This window comes from Acromyrmex echinatior, chromosome 14, assembly GCF_024713525.1.
Source record: "Acromyrmex echinatior isolate Ae372 chromosome 14, ASM2471352v2, whole genome shotgun sequence".
Lineage (NCBI taxonomy): Eukaryota > Metazoa > Arthropoda > Insecta > Hymenoptera > Formicidae > Acromyrmex > Acromyrmex echinatior.
The window spans coordinates 10,320,570-10,340,686 of NC_141865.1; the positions used below are offsets into that span (position 1 = coordinate 10,320,570).

The following is a 20,117-nucleotide window of genomic DNA, read 5'->3' on the forward strand; positions in this document are numbered from 1 at the left end:
GTAATATACTCATTCTGCCTTAATTGGCGGCGAAATTTTCAATTCAAAGCAATTAACTCTTAATTCCCTTAAATTATCTCTTCACGCATTCTTATGTCCACGAGGCGTCTAAACTTTCTTTGGTATTTGTCACGTCTTTATCGGTAAAGAAAGAAGCGGGTCGAGACACACAATGCAATTGTATTACTTAACATTCCACCAAAATTAATTTAAAGTGACGTACATCTGCTGTGAACGGAATGTCGCGGTGAAAAAATAATATAATTAAATATAATACATAATTAAAATAAAATAATATAATTAAACTGAAACAAGTTAAATTATGAATCAAATGTCGATGAAGTAATCGACTAAAAATTCTTCACAGGTAATCTCGGTCGTCTTTATTTAACGAGAGATGAATTCAATTATTTACTTTACTGAATTATCGAGATATGACATTTCTCAAATTGAATAATATCATCTCTTTGCTATTATTTGGTCCATTTTAACAGACAAATTTAAAGGTAGTTAATTAATTTGTTAATTTATTTGTTTTATTTAATAACTGGTTTTAATTGTACGATTTTATTGATTCTTTGTCTCTCACAAAATTTACTTATATATAACGCTTTTTACCAAAAATGGAACGTAGTTATTTTTGCACGGGATAAAAGCAACGAGACCATCTGATATATATTCCTCCGATAAATCTTGACGCTGCTTCTCGTGGTCGACCACCTTGTCTCCCTCCACGAGTGCGTCGTCGTGTGCTCGGATTTGCGTGTGCGGTGCTTTTTTGCAGACTGCTCTCCGCGTGACGCGAAATGTTAATGGGAGTGGTGCGTGCGTGTATGTTCCGGATATCCCCTCACGAACCCCAAGAAATTATGGCGATTGGATAAAACCGTTTGCTGATCGATCGTATCGCTCTTGTGCGCTGACGTCGCTAATTATTTCATAATGTCGATGGTATGATCGACGTGGTACGACTTGACGTAATGTCGATACGTGGTCACGGCCCTTGGGCCAATTTCCTACGGGAACGTACAACATGTCGGACGAGAGATATCGGTGACCCGGGTATACGAGTACCGGTCAGTGGCCGTGTTCGGTCGCTCATTGTGTTCGTCAGCAGCACGGTTCAATGGCCCAAACTTCCCGGATATACTTGCCTACGGCGAGTTATTTCGTCGCGGAAAAAGAACCGTATCAGGGACGCGTTCGTTAAGATTGAAGAAAAAAGTTTAAAAATAGGGGACCCAGAATTATAAGACGTAAGACACCGAGTGTAAAAATTGATTGCGCGTATACGAGGATAGTGCGAAAAGTTCTCAGCTCGATGAAGAAAACACATGATTTTTGTCAGGTTATTTTTTTATTTTTTTAACATCCCCTTTTAGCTCAATATATTTATTCCAATGATATTCTAATTTTTTTTATATCGTCCCGTCCGTTTAATACGCTTTCTCTAATCTTTAAAGTAAGCGTTAGTTTCATCGATTATATTTCAGCATTTGAATCGGATCTTTTCCTGCGAGCCATTTCTTCATATTTGGAAAGAAGAAAAAGTCACTGGAAAAATAAAAATAAATATGAAATATAGTGCTTGCAAAACCAATTCGAAGTGCGATTTTGTGTTCTGTAATTGAAGAATCGCATTGCCATGGAATTTAAAGTTGGTTTTTACGCGAAACAAAAAATTAATGAACGCAACTGTCTGAAATTTTAACAGTTTTATGCAGAATTAAACTTGTGTAAAATTATAGCAGTTTGATATTTGTGGTGTCATTTTTATGTCAGGTCGAGAACTATTCGAACTACTCTCGTAATTGTAGGAAATGTACGCGCACGTCCTCTTTTTCTCGATCCATCATTTCTCTCACACTCAGTCCTTTCCTCATCATTACATTGCTTATTTATTGCGTAAAACCTTAAAAGCGAACGCGACCGACGTCGAGGATTGAAGATGAAAATGATGCAACACGCGTGCGAGAAGGGAGCTCGATTAAACAAATTTATATCGTCGTGTGAATTACAACATTAGGCGGTTAATAAATATCATGTTCATTTATTTTTAGCTCCTGGACCGCGCCCTTATCGCGGTCGCATTGCGAGTAAATTATGTAGATAACGACGTTAACGAGTCGAACAAGTTGAAGTGGACGGTCGCTCGGAATTTATTAGTTCGACTCTCACACCAAGACGCACGAATAATTAGTCTGCCAGCTGTTATTCTTCGTGTAATTACAAATTTCTCTCAAGTTATCTGCGGGTGTAACTCATTAGCTAATTTTATGAATTCTAAGATAATGATTTTATACGCGATATTAGTGAGTTAAAATTAATAATATAAAATAATAAAATGATACAAAAAAATCTCCATATTTTTATCATAAATTAAAGTGAGATTTTTTTAATCATAATGAAACGAAATTTACAAGATAAATGTTATCGTTCGTTTTGAATGCTATGGGTGATCGAATCCCTTATTTTATTCAGAGCTTTCATGAAGAGCAGTTTGGGATTTTCAGCTCAAATTTATGGTTTTTAGAGATGTTACAGTGTTCCTCTTGACGCAGTGGGAAGTGCTTCTCGGATCTTGAACGGTTGTTTTTGTCAATGAAGCGACCCCCGTATATAGGTGCTTCAGAGATCTCTTCTGACGCCCGGCGTGAGACGACCCTCTTTTTCCAAGTGAATATGACATTGTCTCCAACACCCTCACGCACAATGCCGCCGCATGTTCCAGGGTGTGGCCGTGCGACTCATTCTTCGTTCGTTCCCCGAACTTTGCCCGACCATCGCGTCGCCGTGACTTTCATTGCGGGGCTGCCGAGTGGTATTAATTAGTATCACATGGTACGTGCGTGTAGAAGGAGAGTATGGCGGTCAGAAAGTGCAAAGGGGAGCTTTCGTGAGCTTGAGGTTAGCCTTGCGTGACTCACCCCTTGAAAGAGAGAAAACACCTGTGAGAGGGTTAAGGCCAACCTTACGTAGGGAAAGACTTTGTTTCATTCTTCGTTTCAGCTCTGAGTGCAAAGTCCTTCCTTTCTTTCTTTTTTTGTAACTCCATATATGGAGTTGGGGCATGCAAGTTCAAGGTGTCCACCGTTGGTTGCATGCGTATTTTATTTTAGGACAGAATGATTGAATGTCACTGACCATGATGCGTAAGCATAACTTGAACAACAACAGAGACAGAGAATTATTAGATGCTTTAAATTAAATTAAACGCTTCTGTGATCTACAGGAAGTGAATATGAAATTCCAAAACTTTTGATTGAAATTCTGACCGAAACATATTTACTCGTATCATCTAGGAAATATTTAATTATCCTTTCAATCATGGCGATAGGCTATCAGTCTAGTAAATATTAACTTTTTCATATGAATCCTAATTTAACTTATTAACTACTATAATTTTTTAATATATACTTTACTTAGTATTAATGTAACTTATTAATGTGAATTTTTCCGTTAGCTAAAAGTTACATAAAAGGATTCGTGATTCCGTGATATTCGCTTTCTACACGAATACGACATGTAATATCTTGTACTGTTGCGAAAAAGATTTCGTCACGTGTACGACAAGACGCGTTCTGTCCCCGCTGTTTCTGTAAACCCGTCAACGTCACAGTGTTGCACATGCAACGATGCGTGCACGTACAGTTTCGTCGATGCACCGGGAGAGTAAGACCGTTGCGACAGTGGTCGCAGTCCCTGATTCGGAACCGGTTTTCATATGCGGCAGAAAGCATTGCGGTGCTGTTTGCTCGGTTCGATTTCATCCCTAATAGCTCCGATGAAATTCATCCCACGGTCCTTCGAGTTCTGCCATCCATATATATATTTCGATGCAATATCATATCACGTTCACGCGCGCGTAACCTTGAAAAGGAACTTCCTTGTGCCTCGATGACGTTAATTCTTAGAGAACTTTCTTATGCGATAATACATTCGGGAAATTAGATGAAAATTTGTTGATGAATTTTTAAAAAGATTTTTAAATATTTAAAAATTTAAATATTATCTTTTTGTAAGTTAAAAGGTTTATGTCTATAAATAATTTTTTTATAAATAATTGACAGATTTTTTAATTTATTATTTAATTTATTATTTGTATAAATTATAATTTTTTAAAACTAGTGACGATTTATCTGTGTTACAATACAAACATAATCATTGTTTTTGCTTATGTACTTGTATTTTATAATTGGTAGCAATACGGAGGGAAAAGATTTGCTATGAACGTGAAAGGGATTACAAAATTTAATGTCAACTTTGTTTAATATTTGCAATTGGTAGCAAACAAATTTGTACATTTGACAAATATTTTGTATTTGTTGCACCTGCAAATAATTTGCGATTCCTATATTTGCAAATGGAATTTGCCGTTATGGCGGATTGGCAAAATTTTTCCTTCCGTCAGCATTTACTTAAAAACGAGATTTCGAATAACGAGGAATGATGCTATTTGTGCAGGTCGAAGTACTTTTCATGCTCTTTGCTCAATTTTCGCTTTTGTTGGAATCACAGTGACAACAAAGATGTAGGACGCGTCGTGTGACATATCGACATCTGAAAGGTGTTCTTACGTGTCGTCAATCGTATTTTGTCTAAAGTTATGTGTTTTCATTGGAAGCGGTCAGACGCAATGCGACAGGTGAAATGAAAAGCTCAAATGAAAAGCCTGAGATTCGCGCAACTTCACGATAGAGATGAAATAACGGGAAGCTTTGATCGATCTGAACTTTTCTCTTCTGTTCACGAAATTTCACGGACATCCTGAAAGCGTCCAAAGTGACGACGCGCGATTTCTTATATTCTCCTAACTTTTTTCCCTGAGAGTTGCTTTCCGGCCATCATTCATGGTAATGTTCAAGCCACCGATTTCGTCCGTCAAACTCTGTGAAAAATTTTTCCAAGTATTTAAATTCTCCTATCGTAAAGATCTCCGGATTGTGAACGGAGAAAAGTTTGCCAGGTAAATTCCCGCAGCCATCGCGCCAAACTTTCGATCGAGGAAATTAAGCGAGCAAACTGCTTTCCTCGTTTTGGTGATGAAGCGAAGTTTCCTTAAAAGGCTCGCTCATAATATTCGTGAATTGATTAATATCGAGCGAAAGGTACGACAGCTCGAACGTCAAATGTTACACGGCATCGAACGCGCGTCTACGATTCCTCCAAATTTCAAGGGACACTTAACAAGTCGGGAAAGATGGAAAGTTAACGAGCTAGGACTCTAACGATCACTTTTTAACACGCCCGAACGCGGTGCGTACTCATCGATTCAAATTCCGTTAAAAAACCCCGGCGAGAAAAAGAAATGGAAAAGGAAGTTGAAGAAGGGTCTACGGCTCTTTATTGTGACGAGACACAAAAGAGGTGCATGACCGCGTTCAAAGGACCTATGGGCCCTCGACCTCTTCGATGATTCGCACGTGAAAGACGCATACCGATGGCCGCCTTTTCCACATCACAATTTCGCTCGTCGTTCTCGTTCGCATTTAACAGGATCGCATTACAAAGTCAAGGCGATCAATATAAGACATTCTTCGATACCTCATAGATTCTTGAATCTCTTACATTTCATCAGATTTTAGATTTCTTTCGATCGAAAACGTGTCATTTGATCAAAAGAAAGAAGATTTAACATAATATTTTTATTGTTTATTGAACAGATGGAATTTAAATTTACAGAAGGCATTTAATATAATAGGTTTTCGTAACTATCTTAATGTTGCTGATGAATGTATTATTAGTATTTTATTTTATTTTTCAATTTGATGAATTATAGTTGGGTTAACTAAATAGAGTGCTAACCGAAGTATTTTAATTAAACTAACTGAATAATTCTAGTGTCACTGAATTGTCTTCTGCTATTTCGCGGTTTCCTCCGTCATTATAGAGGCAAGTAGTCCTCTGTCGAGGAGCTTAACCCGGGGAGAGCAATCTTTTGCAAATTTCAAGAACTCGAAGCTTGACATTATCTCGTTCCCCTTTGTATTCTGTTCTTTTCCTTGTTCATCGCTTGGTTCGATCTTGCTTTACTGGAGAAAACAATACGCAATTACAAGCTAATCAGACTCGGAGTGCTTGGCGTGCGGCCAGAACTGTCGAAGGCTCTTCTCCCGGACGTGTCTGAAAGCCATTCGAAGGTTGTACGGATTAAAACGGATTATCTAGAGAACCTGTTGTCAACGGCAAATGTATCATTTTGTTTTCTTTCGGATCGATCGTTCGTTTTTTGCGTTTCCATTAAAACCTCTGATGTGATTCCCATAAAAAGAAGGAATAAAATATAGCACACAAATACAACTAAAAATAATAATCTTTTTGTCGATTTAAGACCTTACTTAACTACAATTAAGACCTGATCAGAAATGTAACATAAATATAAAAGTTGAAGAACTTTTAAGCGATATTAATAATTTTTTTGAGTAATATTTTTATTATTATTTGACGTGAGGAATTAATAAAAGAATATAAATACATGTTAATTTTCGTTTTAATATGAAATGTTTCCATGAATTTCTATGGCGTTCTCAACAGTGAATGGTTGTAATCTTGCGACCAGTCTTCCCGTCAAATATTGGCCTAGTCGAAGTTCACTCTTTTCGTCACGACCGATAACCAGACAGTTGGTCAACAGAAGAAAATTTCTATCGGACAATTTCTTGGTTATCGCCTACATAAAGTCTGCCAGATCGGAACGCTTACTTTTTTTCACCTTCTATTAAGAGTTTATTCTGATTCAAAGATTAAAAATACAGGAAATGGAAATATTGTATGTATAAAAAATTATGCAGATCTGATGAGCTCCCAAATCTTCAAAGTTTCTTCCAGAACGACTGAACAAGTTGAGGATAAATGTAACAATGTATTTTCATCTAACGTCCTTATTTTAGAAGCACACGTGTCTTGTAAGAAACTTTATTAATGTAAATGAGGTGATCGAAAGCAGACGGTCGCGGTCGTGAAAGACGAAAGGTTTCTCCTTCAAGGAGGGTAATCAAGTCTCATCCCTTCTAAGGAAGCGGAGAAGAGAGGGAAAAACTACGCATCGCTCTCATCGTAAGCCACGAAGGAGCCTCATATTTTGATGAAAGAACCGACATTTCTCCTCTGCCGGCGACTTCAATTTACTCTCGTAACGATACCGGAAGGAGTGACGAGGATAGAGAAGGAAAGAACGAGACGAGGAAATAAATGCGTGCCGGTGCAAACCGGGAAAACTAATTTTGCAAATGCGCGAAAGATATACCTGTATTCATAAACAGATTGATATCGCCGAGCACAATGATAAAATATCCAGTTCATTGTCGGATGGTATTCGTATTTTTTACCGAAATATGACGATTCAGGGGACACCGACCTCGTACTCTATTCTCCTCTTTTTCTGTTTCTCGTTATTAATCGTGATTTAAATTTAACCGAACTACGTCAGTTTAAAGACCTTGTTACTATGGACAAATTTTCATCGATTTGAACGATTTATTTAAAATGTTATTTATTTTTGTTTCTTTGCGAATATCTCTTATTTTTACCTTTTGTGTCGGTTTTCTGACACGCTTTAAAAATATCTACGCTCCAACGACGTGCTGATAAAAATGAATATTTCTCACGCACACATTTACTGCGATATTATGTGGAACATAAAAAAGGAATTTTACGGAGATCGCTGAGGGGTCAAGATGTTAAATTTTATTTCGTATCTTAAAATTGTAAGATATGTTTATATATGTATAAGATATTATAAAAAAAAAATAGTTTTATACATATCGTACCTTTGCTTTGAAAGTGACACGACTCAAAAAATAAGTAAAAGTTTCCTAGAAAATGGGAAAAATTGTTTTTAATTTATCATAGAATATTGATTAATCACGTAATTATGGCAAAAAGAATATATTTTTATTAGATATAATTGAATGTTATTTTCGTTTCACAACTTTTAAAAAGAATCATTCTTTCAATTGTTGATAATTTTGACGATTTTTTTTTAAATTAAAACGAAATTAAATCATTTTATTTTTAATAATGATGAATTGATAGAATCAGTTCACTTATAAACTTATTCATAATAACAACTCGAAAATCACATTTTTTATGTAACGGTTCATGTCATTTTTGAAGTAAGGAGATACGTTAATTAAGCTTTATATATATACATAATATTAGATTTCTACATTATTATATTTCCATTGTTAGAGTATTTCGTAGATTCTTTACTCGCCTTTACTCGGCTATATCGAAATCAATTTGACCGGCTTGCCGCAGAGCGAAGGCTGAAAATCGACACTCCGGTTCGCGAACTGTCATTTTCGCACAACATTGTTTTGCAACGTGTCGTTGCCATCGTTGCGAGACCTCGCGGCGCCCATGCACGTACTTTTCGCGCGTGCATGCGGGGTCCAGGGGGAGGTAAATTCACCGGAGGGGACGATTGCGTGCGAATCGCGATCTGAAATATACGGTGGCGAATTTCCACACCCCATCGCGCACTCGTCCTTTCGGATTTGGGCGTCGTCGTCGTCGCCGTCGCCGTCGCCGCCACCACCACCACCACCATCACCACCGCCATCGTCGCCACCGCTGCCACCGCCGCCGCCACCACCATCACCGCCACTGCCACCGCCACCGCCATCGCCGTCGTCTAGTATCGAGCGTCCCGACGCTGGGACGCTCGGAGCTGTTGCCATGCCGACCGACGGGGCTACCAGGGCTTTTCGCATTCGGTGGCCGTACCGACGTGAGATTCGATCCGTTCTCAAATATGAACAAAAGACTCGATGCGATCCCCTTTGTGTATTAATCGAATCGCGAGGAAGCTTTCGAAGTCATATTTCGGTAGATCAATACGTATTCATATGTATGTATATTAGTATGTATATAAGTTGAAAATTCTTCTCTTGTAATATTGCTTATTATGACGGGAGACAATGGAAAGAAATTAGGGGAAAGTCAGAGAAATCGAAAACGGGGAAACTAGAGAGAAGATAGGAAATTTTGCAAAATTTTTTGAAAAATAAAAATAAACATTTTTGGTTTTAAAGAAGTTTACTATGAGTACATCATGCTTATATATAGTTTTATATGCAGTTTTGAAATTCTATCAACAATTAAATGGAAGCGGTAGCAGCCAAATATTATTAATATATAGTAGTGATGTACTTTGCTATGTTAAATTGCTTTCATTAAAATATTTAACGGTTTTTAAAATCAGGATGAAAATACAAAAAAATATTATTTTTGTGCAAGCATCAGGAAAAATTATGAAATTTTGTCTGGAATTAGGAAAAAGTTATGGAATTTTAGGACAAGGAATTTACAACAGTCCTGTACGATTATTAAACGTGATAATTTTTCTTTTGGTTTCTTCTTGTATTATCCTGCGTGAAACAATAAGTGCGTAAGGTATAAATTATTATTCTTTGTCCGTGTTCCTTGCCATTACGTTTCTCTTAAGCATCGAATGCGATTGGATTCTAGGCAGGCGAGCTAAGTCGGCGTTACTGCTTCGTTTTACGAGCTTCTTTTACGAAGAAGCGTAAGAGAGGCATATTTTTACAACTCGGGTCGGTGGAATACACGTTCGAGTGATATCTCGCGTTCGAGTGATATCTGATGCTGCTTTTTATTCGCGAACGCGGAAGCGGAATTGGTGCCCTGGTCGGGTTATGGGTACGGCCTTTACTGACTTTTATGTGTCTGCGATTCACCTAACAGCCCCATAACGTTAATAAAGGTCCCCGCCTCCTCACGCGTTAGTGAAATAAAATCGTGCAGTTATGCCGCGCGGAATCTCGCAATCTACAGCGTGTGATAATTAGCGATTAGCATATATAGCGAGTTAATTAATTCGCACGTGTACTATCTATCACAAGTATCGCAGTCGTTAATAGGCTTAGCACTAATCAGGATTTAGTAATCGACATCTGCCGTACCTACGTATAAACAAGACATTACATACGCAGTTTGAAAGCAAATCCTCTCGCAATGCGAATACCATAATGACAATAATATTTCCGATAATCTATTCAGAAGATACCTTTGATTACTGTTAATTTTCTGGGGAATGGTGATGGTGTGCGCGACGACAATTCCCATTCGCACGTTTTCGCACTAACGCCTTTGCTACGAGAAAGAAAGGAAAGAAGAAAAAAAAACGGACGGATCGAACGTTCGGTTTCATTAAAAGTTCGTCTGTTAATTGCGATCGGATGCGCCGACTTGGTGCCGTGTGATTTCCCGTGAGGTGAGACTTCGACGTGTCTCTGAAAGTCGCGCAGGATGCTTAACGCGCGGCACTCGATAACGAGTTTTCCATTCGAGTTATTTTTCTTCTCTTTTTCGTGGTGGACGAGAACAACTCCTTGACTCTCGTGGCGCGTCAGTGAAGGTCGAAACTGCGAAGGTCGGCACTCTTGGAAACTCGCATTTGCTTCGCGAATGATTTCGCCCTGTGAAGCTGCCAAGTACGGTAACTTTGAAATGCGATTCCGTACTGATTTCATGAGATTTCAGTCAACTGTCGCGACTGAAATTTTATCAGTTGAAGCTTTTTCCCTTTTATCTCATTTCTCTCCGAGAGCTTTATCGTTTCGTCGAGAAATTTCAAATTATGGAATTTTGTGGAAAGTGAAGGTGACGACAATGATGGTGAGTTCGCTTTCCAGTTTAATCTTTATATTTTTATTGATTATTTCTCTGGCCATTTTTCTTTCTTCTTTATTAAGAAAATTAATCGAGATACGAGTCTCACAATTAAAGATTTATGACAAAAAATAATGAACTTTCTCGAGATTTTCGCGTCGCGCGTCGTGTTTCCTTTTAACTCTTTTTTTCCACGATCGAGATTGCGGACAGGAGTTTTCGAAATGTCTAGCTTTTATCTTTCTTTCATACGAGAGCCGATTTCGGCGAGATAAAAATTCTAGTCGCAAACGGTTCTCTTGCTCGCAAACGGGCACATTTCTTTTGGGGAAGATAAACGAGAGTAATCCTTTCGTAGTAGTCTAGTCACAAAAACGGGGAAACCGTCACTGTTTCCGCAAAGAAACAGATTTCAAATTTTGTTGGAAACTCCGCACATTATTCCGTTATTTGTTCTTTGCAATATTGGGGTAACTATTGTTCGCTCGAGCGTCGTCGAAAGAACAGCTCGGCGTCTCATCATTTACTCGAGATATTGTTTCCTTTGAGAATCGCAACGTATCACCGACTTCACATTCAGAGATTACAACGACGAAGCTTTTTATCATAGATGCGGCAACGTCCTCCTTTCTTTGTTCATCCTTGCTCGTTCGAGACTGAGGAAACTCGGTGAATTGCGAATTCATGTCTGTAGATCACGGCGGTCATCTTTCGCTCCAGTTTGCACTTTATCAGCCTTTCCTCAGTTTTCTTCGCGCCAAACCACCGCCGTGGCTTTTTCGCTGCAGTTTCAAATCGATGAGTCCCATTTCTGTTCTTATGAGCGAATCCTCCCACGAGATTGCGAGCAGTTCCGCCGAGTTTCATACTGACGGGATATTGTTGCCAAGCAGGATTTTCCGATTTCCCGCGACCGCAAATTTAACCGCTTTTCTCGGGCAACGATAGAACTCTTACGTGATCGCGCAACAAATGTCGACGAAGCGATGCGGTTGTTTCTCTACAATTATTCTTATTTTAACTCCATATCTGTTGTAGGATACACGAAAAGAATAATTTTACTGCGCCAATTAAAAATTTAGTTAGATATAAATCTAGAAATAATTTGTTTGGATCAAAATAATTATGTAAAACTGGTTACCAGAATGTTAAAACTTTTTACAGCATTGTTATCAATGTTCAAACATTCTATGTAATTATTTTGATGGTTCAACAAAATTATTTTCTGTCTGTATTTAGTTAAATTTTTTAATACCTCAGCAAAACCGTTCTTCTCGTGTACTATAAATTATCGACAGAAATACGACGACCAAGAATATTTGATTTAGTACAGCTTATAAGAAATTTGTTTCAATTTGGAACATTACTTAATAGAATCTTTTTGCAGAATATTTTGATTCTTTTGAATTATGAGCTCTTTATACTTCGAGAATTGGCAGGATAACGTCCGAGGAAATGGATGGACCATGAATAGATGGTTCAATATTCAACGAGGAACGTGGTTTCCAGTGGTTATAACATCATCGGGAGACGTGCTTGGACGACGTGGTAGTGATTCTCAATTATGCAAGGTGGTTGGCCTCGAGTGCACGTAGTCAAGATTTCACACGTGCTGCAATGACCGTATTATCCGTACTTCTCATAAGTCCTGTCGTGATTTCTTTTAGATACTGAAAGGAACACGAAACTAGCTATCGCGCGTGCATCTTTTTTGATTCTTTGTATGATTCGTGTTTAATTATTTTATTGCACTTCCTGTAAAAGAAATAATTACTAGTGTCAATGTGTTTGCACGGAAAGAAATTACAAAACTGTGAGAAAAAAAATCTAGAAATCCTAAAATAAGGATTTATCTACCTAATTGATTTCTATAAATAAGAAAAATTCTGTATATAATTAAAAAAATAATTTATTTAATATATTTGTTAAATTTTCTTTTTGGAAAGATTAGATAATTGTTCGCTATTGTTAGGTTATGTCTATGGTTAATTTTTTGATTGTTATACAACCGTTTCAGATAGATTGGTACGAGTAGAGTGATATTTCGTCCTTCTTGGAAAATTGAACAGAACGGATAAAAGAATGATTATACGAAACTGCATATATGTTGTATCCGTATCTGACGTTGACATCATGACGAAAGTATTTTTGGAAGAAAATTTAAACGTCTGTTGTTTTGTCTGGAATTTAGAATTCAGAATTCATTTATATAAACTTTTTTCCTTATTCCAAATCATATGAAATTACACAATTTTATATGAATATATTATTTTTCAAATATATATCACAATTTATTGTCACGTTCGAACTTAGTCCCTTGAAAATAAAAATAACTTTAATACGTGAAGTTACAATTGTTTTTATTCATCAAATTCTTTTATGTATGAGGCATAATTAAAAATTAAGTAGCTCAATGTCGACTTTAAATCATCGATTGGATATTCATATCAAAATATATGTACTAAGTCCTTGAATTTTTATTTCTTGTTTCGTCGCATCGAGAACGTGTAGAGTAAGACGAGGAGAGTAGTGTTGATCCGAAAAGAGGATTATGACGAATTGAATGGGTGAAACACTAGTGACATATTCGTTATGACTGTATCGCCGGCAGGTTGATCGATACAGTGGGAAGCAAAAGCTCGACTAACGAGCGAAAATTGAAGGGTGATTTATGTGTTTTGCATCCCTGGCTGTTGCAGGAAACGATCCCCCTCGCTTTTATTTCGGAAATATGCCTTTCCGATCCAGAGTAACTGCAGTTCGCTCGTGCACTCGAAAAATTTCAACTCCAAAATATGTTCAACGATGTCGTACAGGTTTGCATACGTGGACTGAAATAGAAAAAAAAATTGTAACAAATACCGAATAACTGTAACAAGTTTTAAAATCCTAAATCGATGCTTGTACGTATTTTAAAAACTCCGGCTTAAACAAATTTTTAACGCGTTTACATGGTAATGTGACGGAACAGCATTTCTTTTTTTTTTTCGGACAGTAAGTGGAAAGTAACACTTCCCCGCCATTTAACACGTATACCTTTCTTCGTTATCGGTAATTATTAGAATGCTCATAATCAGGAGCCATTCGACTTCCGGCATAGTAACCACTCCATCTATTTGAACTTTGCTTGATACTCGTCGGTATCTCTCTTGGTAAACTCCTTCTTCGTCTCTTCGTCTAAAAATAATATTAGAGCCTGTAGTCGATGCTGCCGCCAGCGATTCCGCCGCAAAGCTATGCCAAAAGAGTGCATCTCGCCATATTTAAATTACACCATATCTTTAAAATCATTGTATTCCAACCACAGGTTTCGTAATAACTTTGGAATTAATTTTGGAATTAATTTTGAGACAGATTTATCTCCAATGCGAATTTTAAATGTTTCACTATAGATAATTGAGCTTCAAAGTAAATTGATAGATTTATTCTTTGTTAGAGGAAATGTGCTTTCAATTTTGCGGGATCGTTCCGCGAATATCATTTATCTGTATCGTGGTTATTCCGCGAGTCGCGCGTCATGATTATTTCAGCAGTGATTTGATAAGCTCGCATCGAAGCGCAGCGGCAAGAGATAAATAAATGCGCTTCTATTTTCGAGAGAATCGGAAATTGTATTATCGCTGCATTTGCGACAATATTCTTTACGACATCCGCGATTATTTTCGGCCTTCCGACGTTGCGTACTCGCGTGTTTGTATCAACCGGCAGAAGCGGAAAAGTAAAGTCCACGATAAACTCAGTTGGTTGGATGCTGTCCAACTATTTCTGCGACCGCGACCTTATCGCTTTCTCGTAAATCGCCGATTGCAGTTTCAAGCAAACGTCTATTGTCTTTAAAAAACACGCTGTTTTAAGAATTATCTTATTTAAAGAAACATTTTATGTCGAACGTGTTTATTATTTATCGTGTAGTTTTGTTACGTCGCAGTAGATTACGTGACCTAATGTTGCAAGCGCATTCTTTGTTGTGACAATTTGCTTTCTTTGCGAAATATAATACTATCTATAATCAAGGTTGACATAAAATCGAAAAGGGAAATCAAGGAATTCTCAGGGAAATCGGAGAAAAATCAAAGAATTTTGCAAAATTTTGTGGAAAATTAAAATTCTTGGCTTTGAAGAAATTATATCTGCGCATTTTGGAATACCATCAACTTAACAATTAAAATGTAAACAGTGCTAGTAACATTGATAGTAATATATATTGTTAAATTGATCTCTCAACAAAATATTTAACGAAATACAAGAAATTTTAAAATATTATTTAAAGTCAGGGAAAATTATGAAATTTTGTCTAGAAATCAGGGAAAAGTTATGGCACTTTAGCATGAAGAACAATTTGTGACAATCTTGATTCTATATAGAATATTTTTTTTGGAAGAAAACATTTTAATATTAAAATAATAAAATGTACAACATCGTACATATTTTCATAGGCATTCTTATCCCAAGAATAGATATAAATTCAACGTTAACGAGAAGAAATGCATAGTCTCGTCGTTGTTCCGCCCGTTTCTTTCATTTAACGTTCTCCGTCTCCTTGTCTTCCTGTCTCGGTCGTCCAAGAATAGAAATGCGCGGCGGTTTTGCGGCGTAAATTTTTGTCCGTGGCGACGCATTGGTTAGCAGCCGTACGTTTCTAAGATGAATCCCACTCCCCTTTTCTCTCCTCGACTGCTGTCAACTTCGCCTTCTTTTACTGCACTTTGTCGCTCTTGTGTTGCTGGTATATCCAAGGATCTTTCTCTTCCTAGTTTCACCACGTAGAGATAATGCGCTTTCCTTTCTCTTCGTTTCTTTCTTCCGCTCCTAATTCGCCGTCTTGCTCGCTCCCTCGCTCGAAAGCTTCGTAACTACCCGTTATACAAAGACGCGGGTCAGTTTTCCTCGTTCTTTACCGCTGATATCTCTCCGAGGAATCAGACTTCTCCGACACATGTGTACTTATGTATAATTATGTGTATTTTGTAGCTATCTCAGAAGTACGTGAATATTTACAGCCCAAGTAAAATTTATGTGCATAAAAATACAAGTGTTTTCTTCGTTTCGTTCCAGAAATAACTTTTTAAAATTGCACATATATTAATCTTCTATTCATCAGTTTTATCGTGTGTAATTTTAAGTGAGCCAATTTTGTCTCGGGTTGATTAAATGGTGATCTAAAGTCTTTTCTTCGAGAGAAGAATTCAAATTCTAAAAATAGAATCAATACTATTTTTCTCTAATAAATTTATCTACATTTATTAAATTCGACGTTAAATGTTATAATAATAGATTAATTAATCAGCTATAAAATTTATTTAAAGATTTTTTCTCATTTTTTTTTCTTGTAAAATTCAATCTTCCTTGTACAAAACATACTTTAACTTATTGTAGTGTTACCTTGGATCTCTAGTTACTTGCTGCAGCGGCTAGTAACTAACTCCTCTGGCGAGTTTCTCTCTTTCTCTCTCTTTCTTTGACTTTCGACGTGTGACTCTCGCTTCTCTTCTTTCGCTAGGAGACGTGGGACGATCCTCTATATAAACCCTCACTGAACTCGTAGTCTGGCCCAAGTAGTTCGCCAACGGCGAACAGTTAGTACGGATCTGCCTCCGTTCTTGTCACTTGTGTTTGCGTGCGTGTGTGATAAAGGTAGTGTCGCAATGATGATACGCTGATATTCATGGACGATCGAGGTCTTCCGGTGTTGAGGAATTTCCTTGTTGCGGAAACTTCGCAACGATTTCTGCAATGTGCTGTTTGAAGTTGATATTTTGCAAAATTGAATATTACGTCATTAAAAATAATGATTAACGAATGATATCTAAATATTATAAAGGAGTTATTTTCGTTTCATCTCATGTAATTCTGATGCAATTTGATGCTGCATGCAAATTATGATTTTATATGTCGATACCTTTTACGTAGAATCAATCTTCGCTTGGTGATTCAGTTCTATTAATAGAGAATGGCACTGTATCCAAACTGAGCATAGAAGCAGTGTTCAGTTTTCTAAATGTAGATCGATATACTTATTCGTATGACGTATTTCACGAAGCAAACGACGCGGAACAGAACGTACAGATATTTCATTGTGCAATATTAAACAACTATTACGAATTAAAACAGATACTTTATAGATTCGTAATTCAAAAATTACTACCACATTTTTGTTATCACACACTTTCGATTGTTTGATTCCTTCACGTATTTGCAAAATTTATATCTTATCTCAATTATTATTATTGCTTTAAGAGTAGAATAAAATACTTTAAAGACTACAAAAAAATAGCTATTCAAACAAATAATTTGTAGCAAGAACCTCGATCGTTCATTGTAATACCAACCGGAGAAGAGGTCTTGGTGACGAACCTGTAAATTTGAAGATTGCACGCAGGATTAATTAAAGATTTCTCCCGAGATGGAATACGTCCTACAAGCAGGGCGCAGTTTGGGCAATGGCATGTGCAGAGCTGCGTGTGCCCTCGCACGCGGAACTCGGAAAATATTAGCTTATGTTCCACTGTTGGGCATTACTGCAGTTCCGGTAGATGAGCAGGCTGCAGATCTACCTACGGTACGGTAAATCCTATTAGCGAGTTCCATTTTTCAGTCATTTTTTTTTTAAATTTAATTTTGCTCGTAACGTTAACGTTTGAGCGATAAATTAATACTTAATTGATGAATACACGTAGTTAAACTTAAATGGATGGAATATCCGTACGGTAAGCCGACACTCTTGCGCTAAACGCGAGACGCGAGACATGCGAAAATAGAACGGAGGAACGCGAAGGCGAGAGAAAAGCGACGGAATGCTTTCTTGAGACTAGGCTCGTCGACCGAGACATCAGCGGTGCCAAACGCGCGCGGAAATAGCGATTCATCCGAGGCTAAAAATCACGTTAGTTCGCTCTTCGGTCCTACTTGTTTTACTTGCAGTTTATTCGAGCACCGTGACATGGGGCGAGATTGCACCAGCGGGAGTAATTTCGTAATGTACAGCGACGAGGTTATACAATTTACGATCTATGAAACTTCCCTCTCTTCTTCTGAAGTATTTTATTTGATGTTCTCGCTCGACCTCTTTCAACAACATCAGCGGCGAGCCACTCGCGGTTGTATAGGTCATTAACAGGGATGGATTGCGGGATGGATTGCTAACTTGGGTTTCCGTTAAGGTTGAGTTTTAGTATTATGATAGCTCCCGGGGAAAAATGCAATTTATGCCCAGCCGGCGTTCAAAGCGCGCGTTAAATCCTTGATTAGCTATGAATTTCCAACGAGATTTATCGAAATTTATTACGACCCCGGCTCGCTGAGCGGAAAGCGGGCATGCGGCGATTCGCTCGTGCCGGGGGCGAGGTGCTACGAGATTAAATTATCATGCCGAGCCGTTTTATCCGTATACGAACGTTTATCCCTCGGGGGTCGAATTATCCCAGGCCAGGAAGCCCGATGAGGAACTGACATTTGTGAGAAAATTTATAAACGCTAGCCAGGGCTTGAATCAACAATTTTCGTTGATAACTCTTTTGTCGTACGAATTGAAGGGTTTGTGGCACGAATGAAGTATATTCGCAATTTATGAAGGTATCTCTGGACATCAAACTGCATGTAAATGTGGATCTTGTGGATTATGGATCTCTCTCTTTTTTATGTCGAATGCTTCAATTATGGTATGACCGGTGTTTGTTGGTATTTGTATAAAATTATGTGGATAATTATCTAAACGAAGAATGGCTTCAGCTTATTTTTACCTAGATTATTAGAGAATATTTCTATATCTTAGATAAAAGAAGTATTATAGCTTTTTCAAATTATCTTAATATGCAGCAAGTTTAATATGCAGTGCATCTCTTCAATATAGGATTTGTAATCGTTTTTTTTATAAATCATATATATATATATATATAAACTTTCGGGACACCCTATATATATATATATACAGGGTGTCCCGAAAGTTTTTGCCAATCACTTTTGTGTAGATAGACTAAACTGAGTCGAAAAGTCCTCTACCATTTTGCAATTTTCGCAATAAGTAGTTAACGTATTAATTACTAAAAATTGTTAAATATTGATCTTGAATAATTTTTTTATTCAAATACTATCAACTCTACAGAAAAACTGCAAGAGACAAAAATCATTTATTTTCTTCTCATAGAACTCTAAGAATTTTTTCAGAATTTTTTTATCAACTTTTTAGTACTGCGTTTTCTTATTTTTACCAACATGAAAAAAAATGGTATTAAAAAATTCTGAAAATATCTCAGAACTTTATGAGAAAAAAATAAATGATTTTTTTGTCTCTTGCAGCTTTTCTATAAAGTTGATAAATATTTGAGTAACAAATTATTCAAGACCTATATTTAGCAATTTTTACTATAATTAATATCTTGTAAACTATTACGAAAATTGCAAAATAGTAGAGGACTTTTTAACTCAGTTTAGTATATATATATATATATATATGCATGCATGTGCTATGCAAAAAGCTTTGTCAAATGGAATATTTGAAAAACTCTAGGTTTTATTAATCCACACAGATAGAAATCTAACACGAAAGCCGACACGAGATTATAATATAAATAAAGATTTATATTATAAATGAAAATATGGATACATTGTTTCTATACCCTAAATTGTTGTTTTGCTTAAAAGTATTATAATATTATCTTAGAATGATCTATCTGTTATCTATCATTATATTATAATTATCTATAACTATCTAGATGAAAAAATTTTATTTTTTATTATATTTAAATAAATTAAAATGAAATCATCTTTATCTTATTTAAAATGTGTTTACGTATAATTTATCTTATCTTTAGCCAGATAATTTTGGATTATCTAAATGCATTGCTGAATACGACGTGTAGAAGATCTATGCACGGCCGATGGCTACACGTCCGGATCTCTCTCGCCACCGCGAAGCGTGAAACACGCGAGATGCTCGCCGCGACCTAAAGAGCCGTTTACACGCCGACTGCGAGCTAGCTTCTCGCGTCGGCTTTCGTGTCAGATTTCTATCTACGTGGATTATTAACCGGCTCGAGTCGCGTGCCAAGCCTCGCGAGAAGAGCCGTAGAGCCTTCAGGAGGAAATCGACTGCGACCTCGCTTCTCGTTCGTCGAAGTCAATCGGAGCCAAGCGCGGAACTAAACGTAATATTCAGTGCAAAACAAGGAAAATCGATGCTGCGATGGTTAATTAAAATGATATTTAATCGCGATACATGATATCTTAAATTTTATCAGCTCTCTAAATGGTGTTCTCAGGGTGTTCTCCGGCATCCACTTTAGTCTAGTATTTCATAATGCTTTCCAGTTGTACCGTGCTAGCATTATACGATACTCAGTGGGAAGCAAACGTATAAGTGGATCGCTGATTGCCGATTTATCTTATAATCGCATTAAATCAGTGACGAAATCGGTCGTGCACACGGTAGAACGACGAGCGTTTCGAAACGTGTTTCATATCGATGCGCAAACACGATACGACTG

At 37.1% G+C, this 20,117-nt stretch overlaps 2 protein-coding genes across 10 annotated transcripts in view; one reads left to right on the forward strand and one right to left on the reverse strand.

Annotated features, from left to right (window-relative positions):
• Positions 1–16,435, reverse strand: part of LOC147907438 (uncharacterized) — a 39,214-nt gene extending 22,779 nt beyond the window's left edge. Inside the window, exons 1-3 of one of the 5 annotated variants that reach the window (XR_015547282.1) lie at positions 16,018–16,435; positions 8,216–15,828; positions 1,413–7,814 (exon numbers count right to left, since the gene is read on the reverse strand). Coding sequence is in view for 1 of the 5 variants with exons in the window: in XM_087413026.1 (XP_087269152.1) it covers positions 8,298–8,714 (417 nt within the window). In the remaining 4 variants the exon portion in view is untranslated. Of the gene's footprint in view, positions 1–1,412; positions 15,829–16,017 lie in introns of those variants that run through there. The other 4 variants (XR_015547281.1, XR_015547280.1, XR_015547283.1 and 1 more) reach the window with 4 other exon arrangements.
• Positions 1–20,117, forward strand: part of LOC105146486 (A kinase anchor protein 200) — a 146,499-nt gene that overhangs the window by 113,259 nt on the left and 13,123 nt on the right. The window lies entirely within an intron of this gene.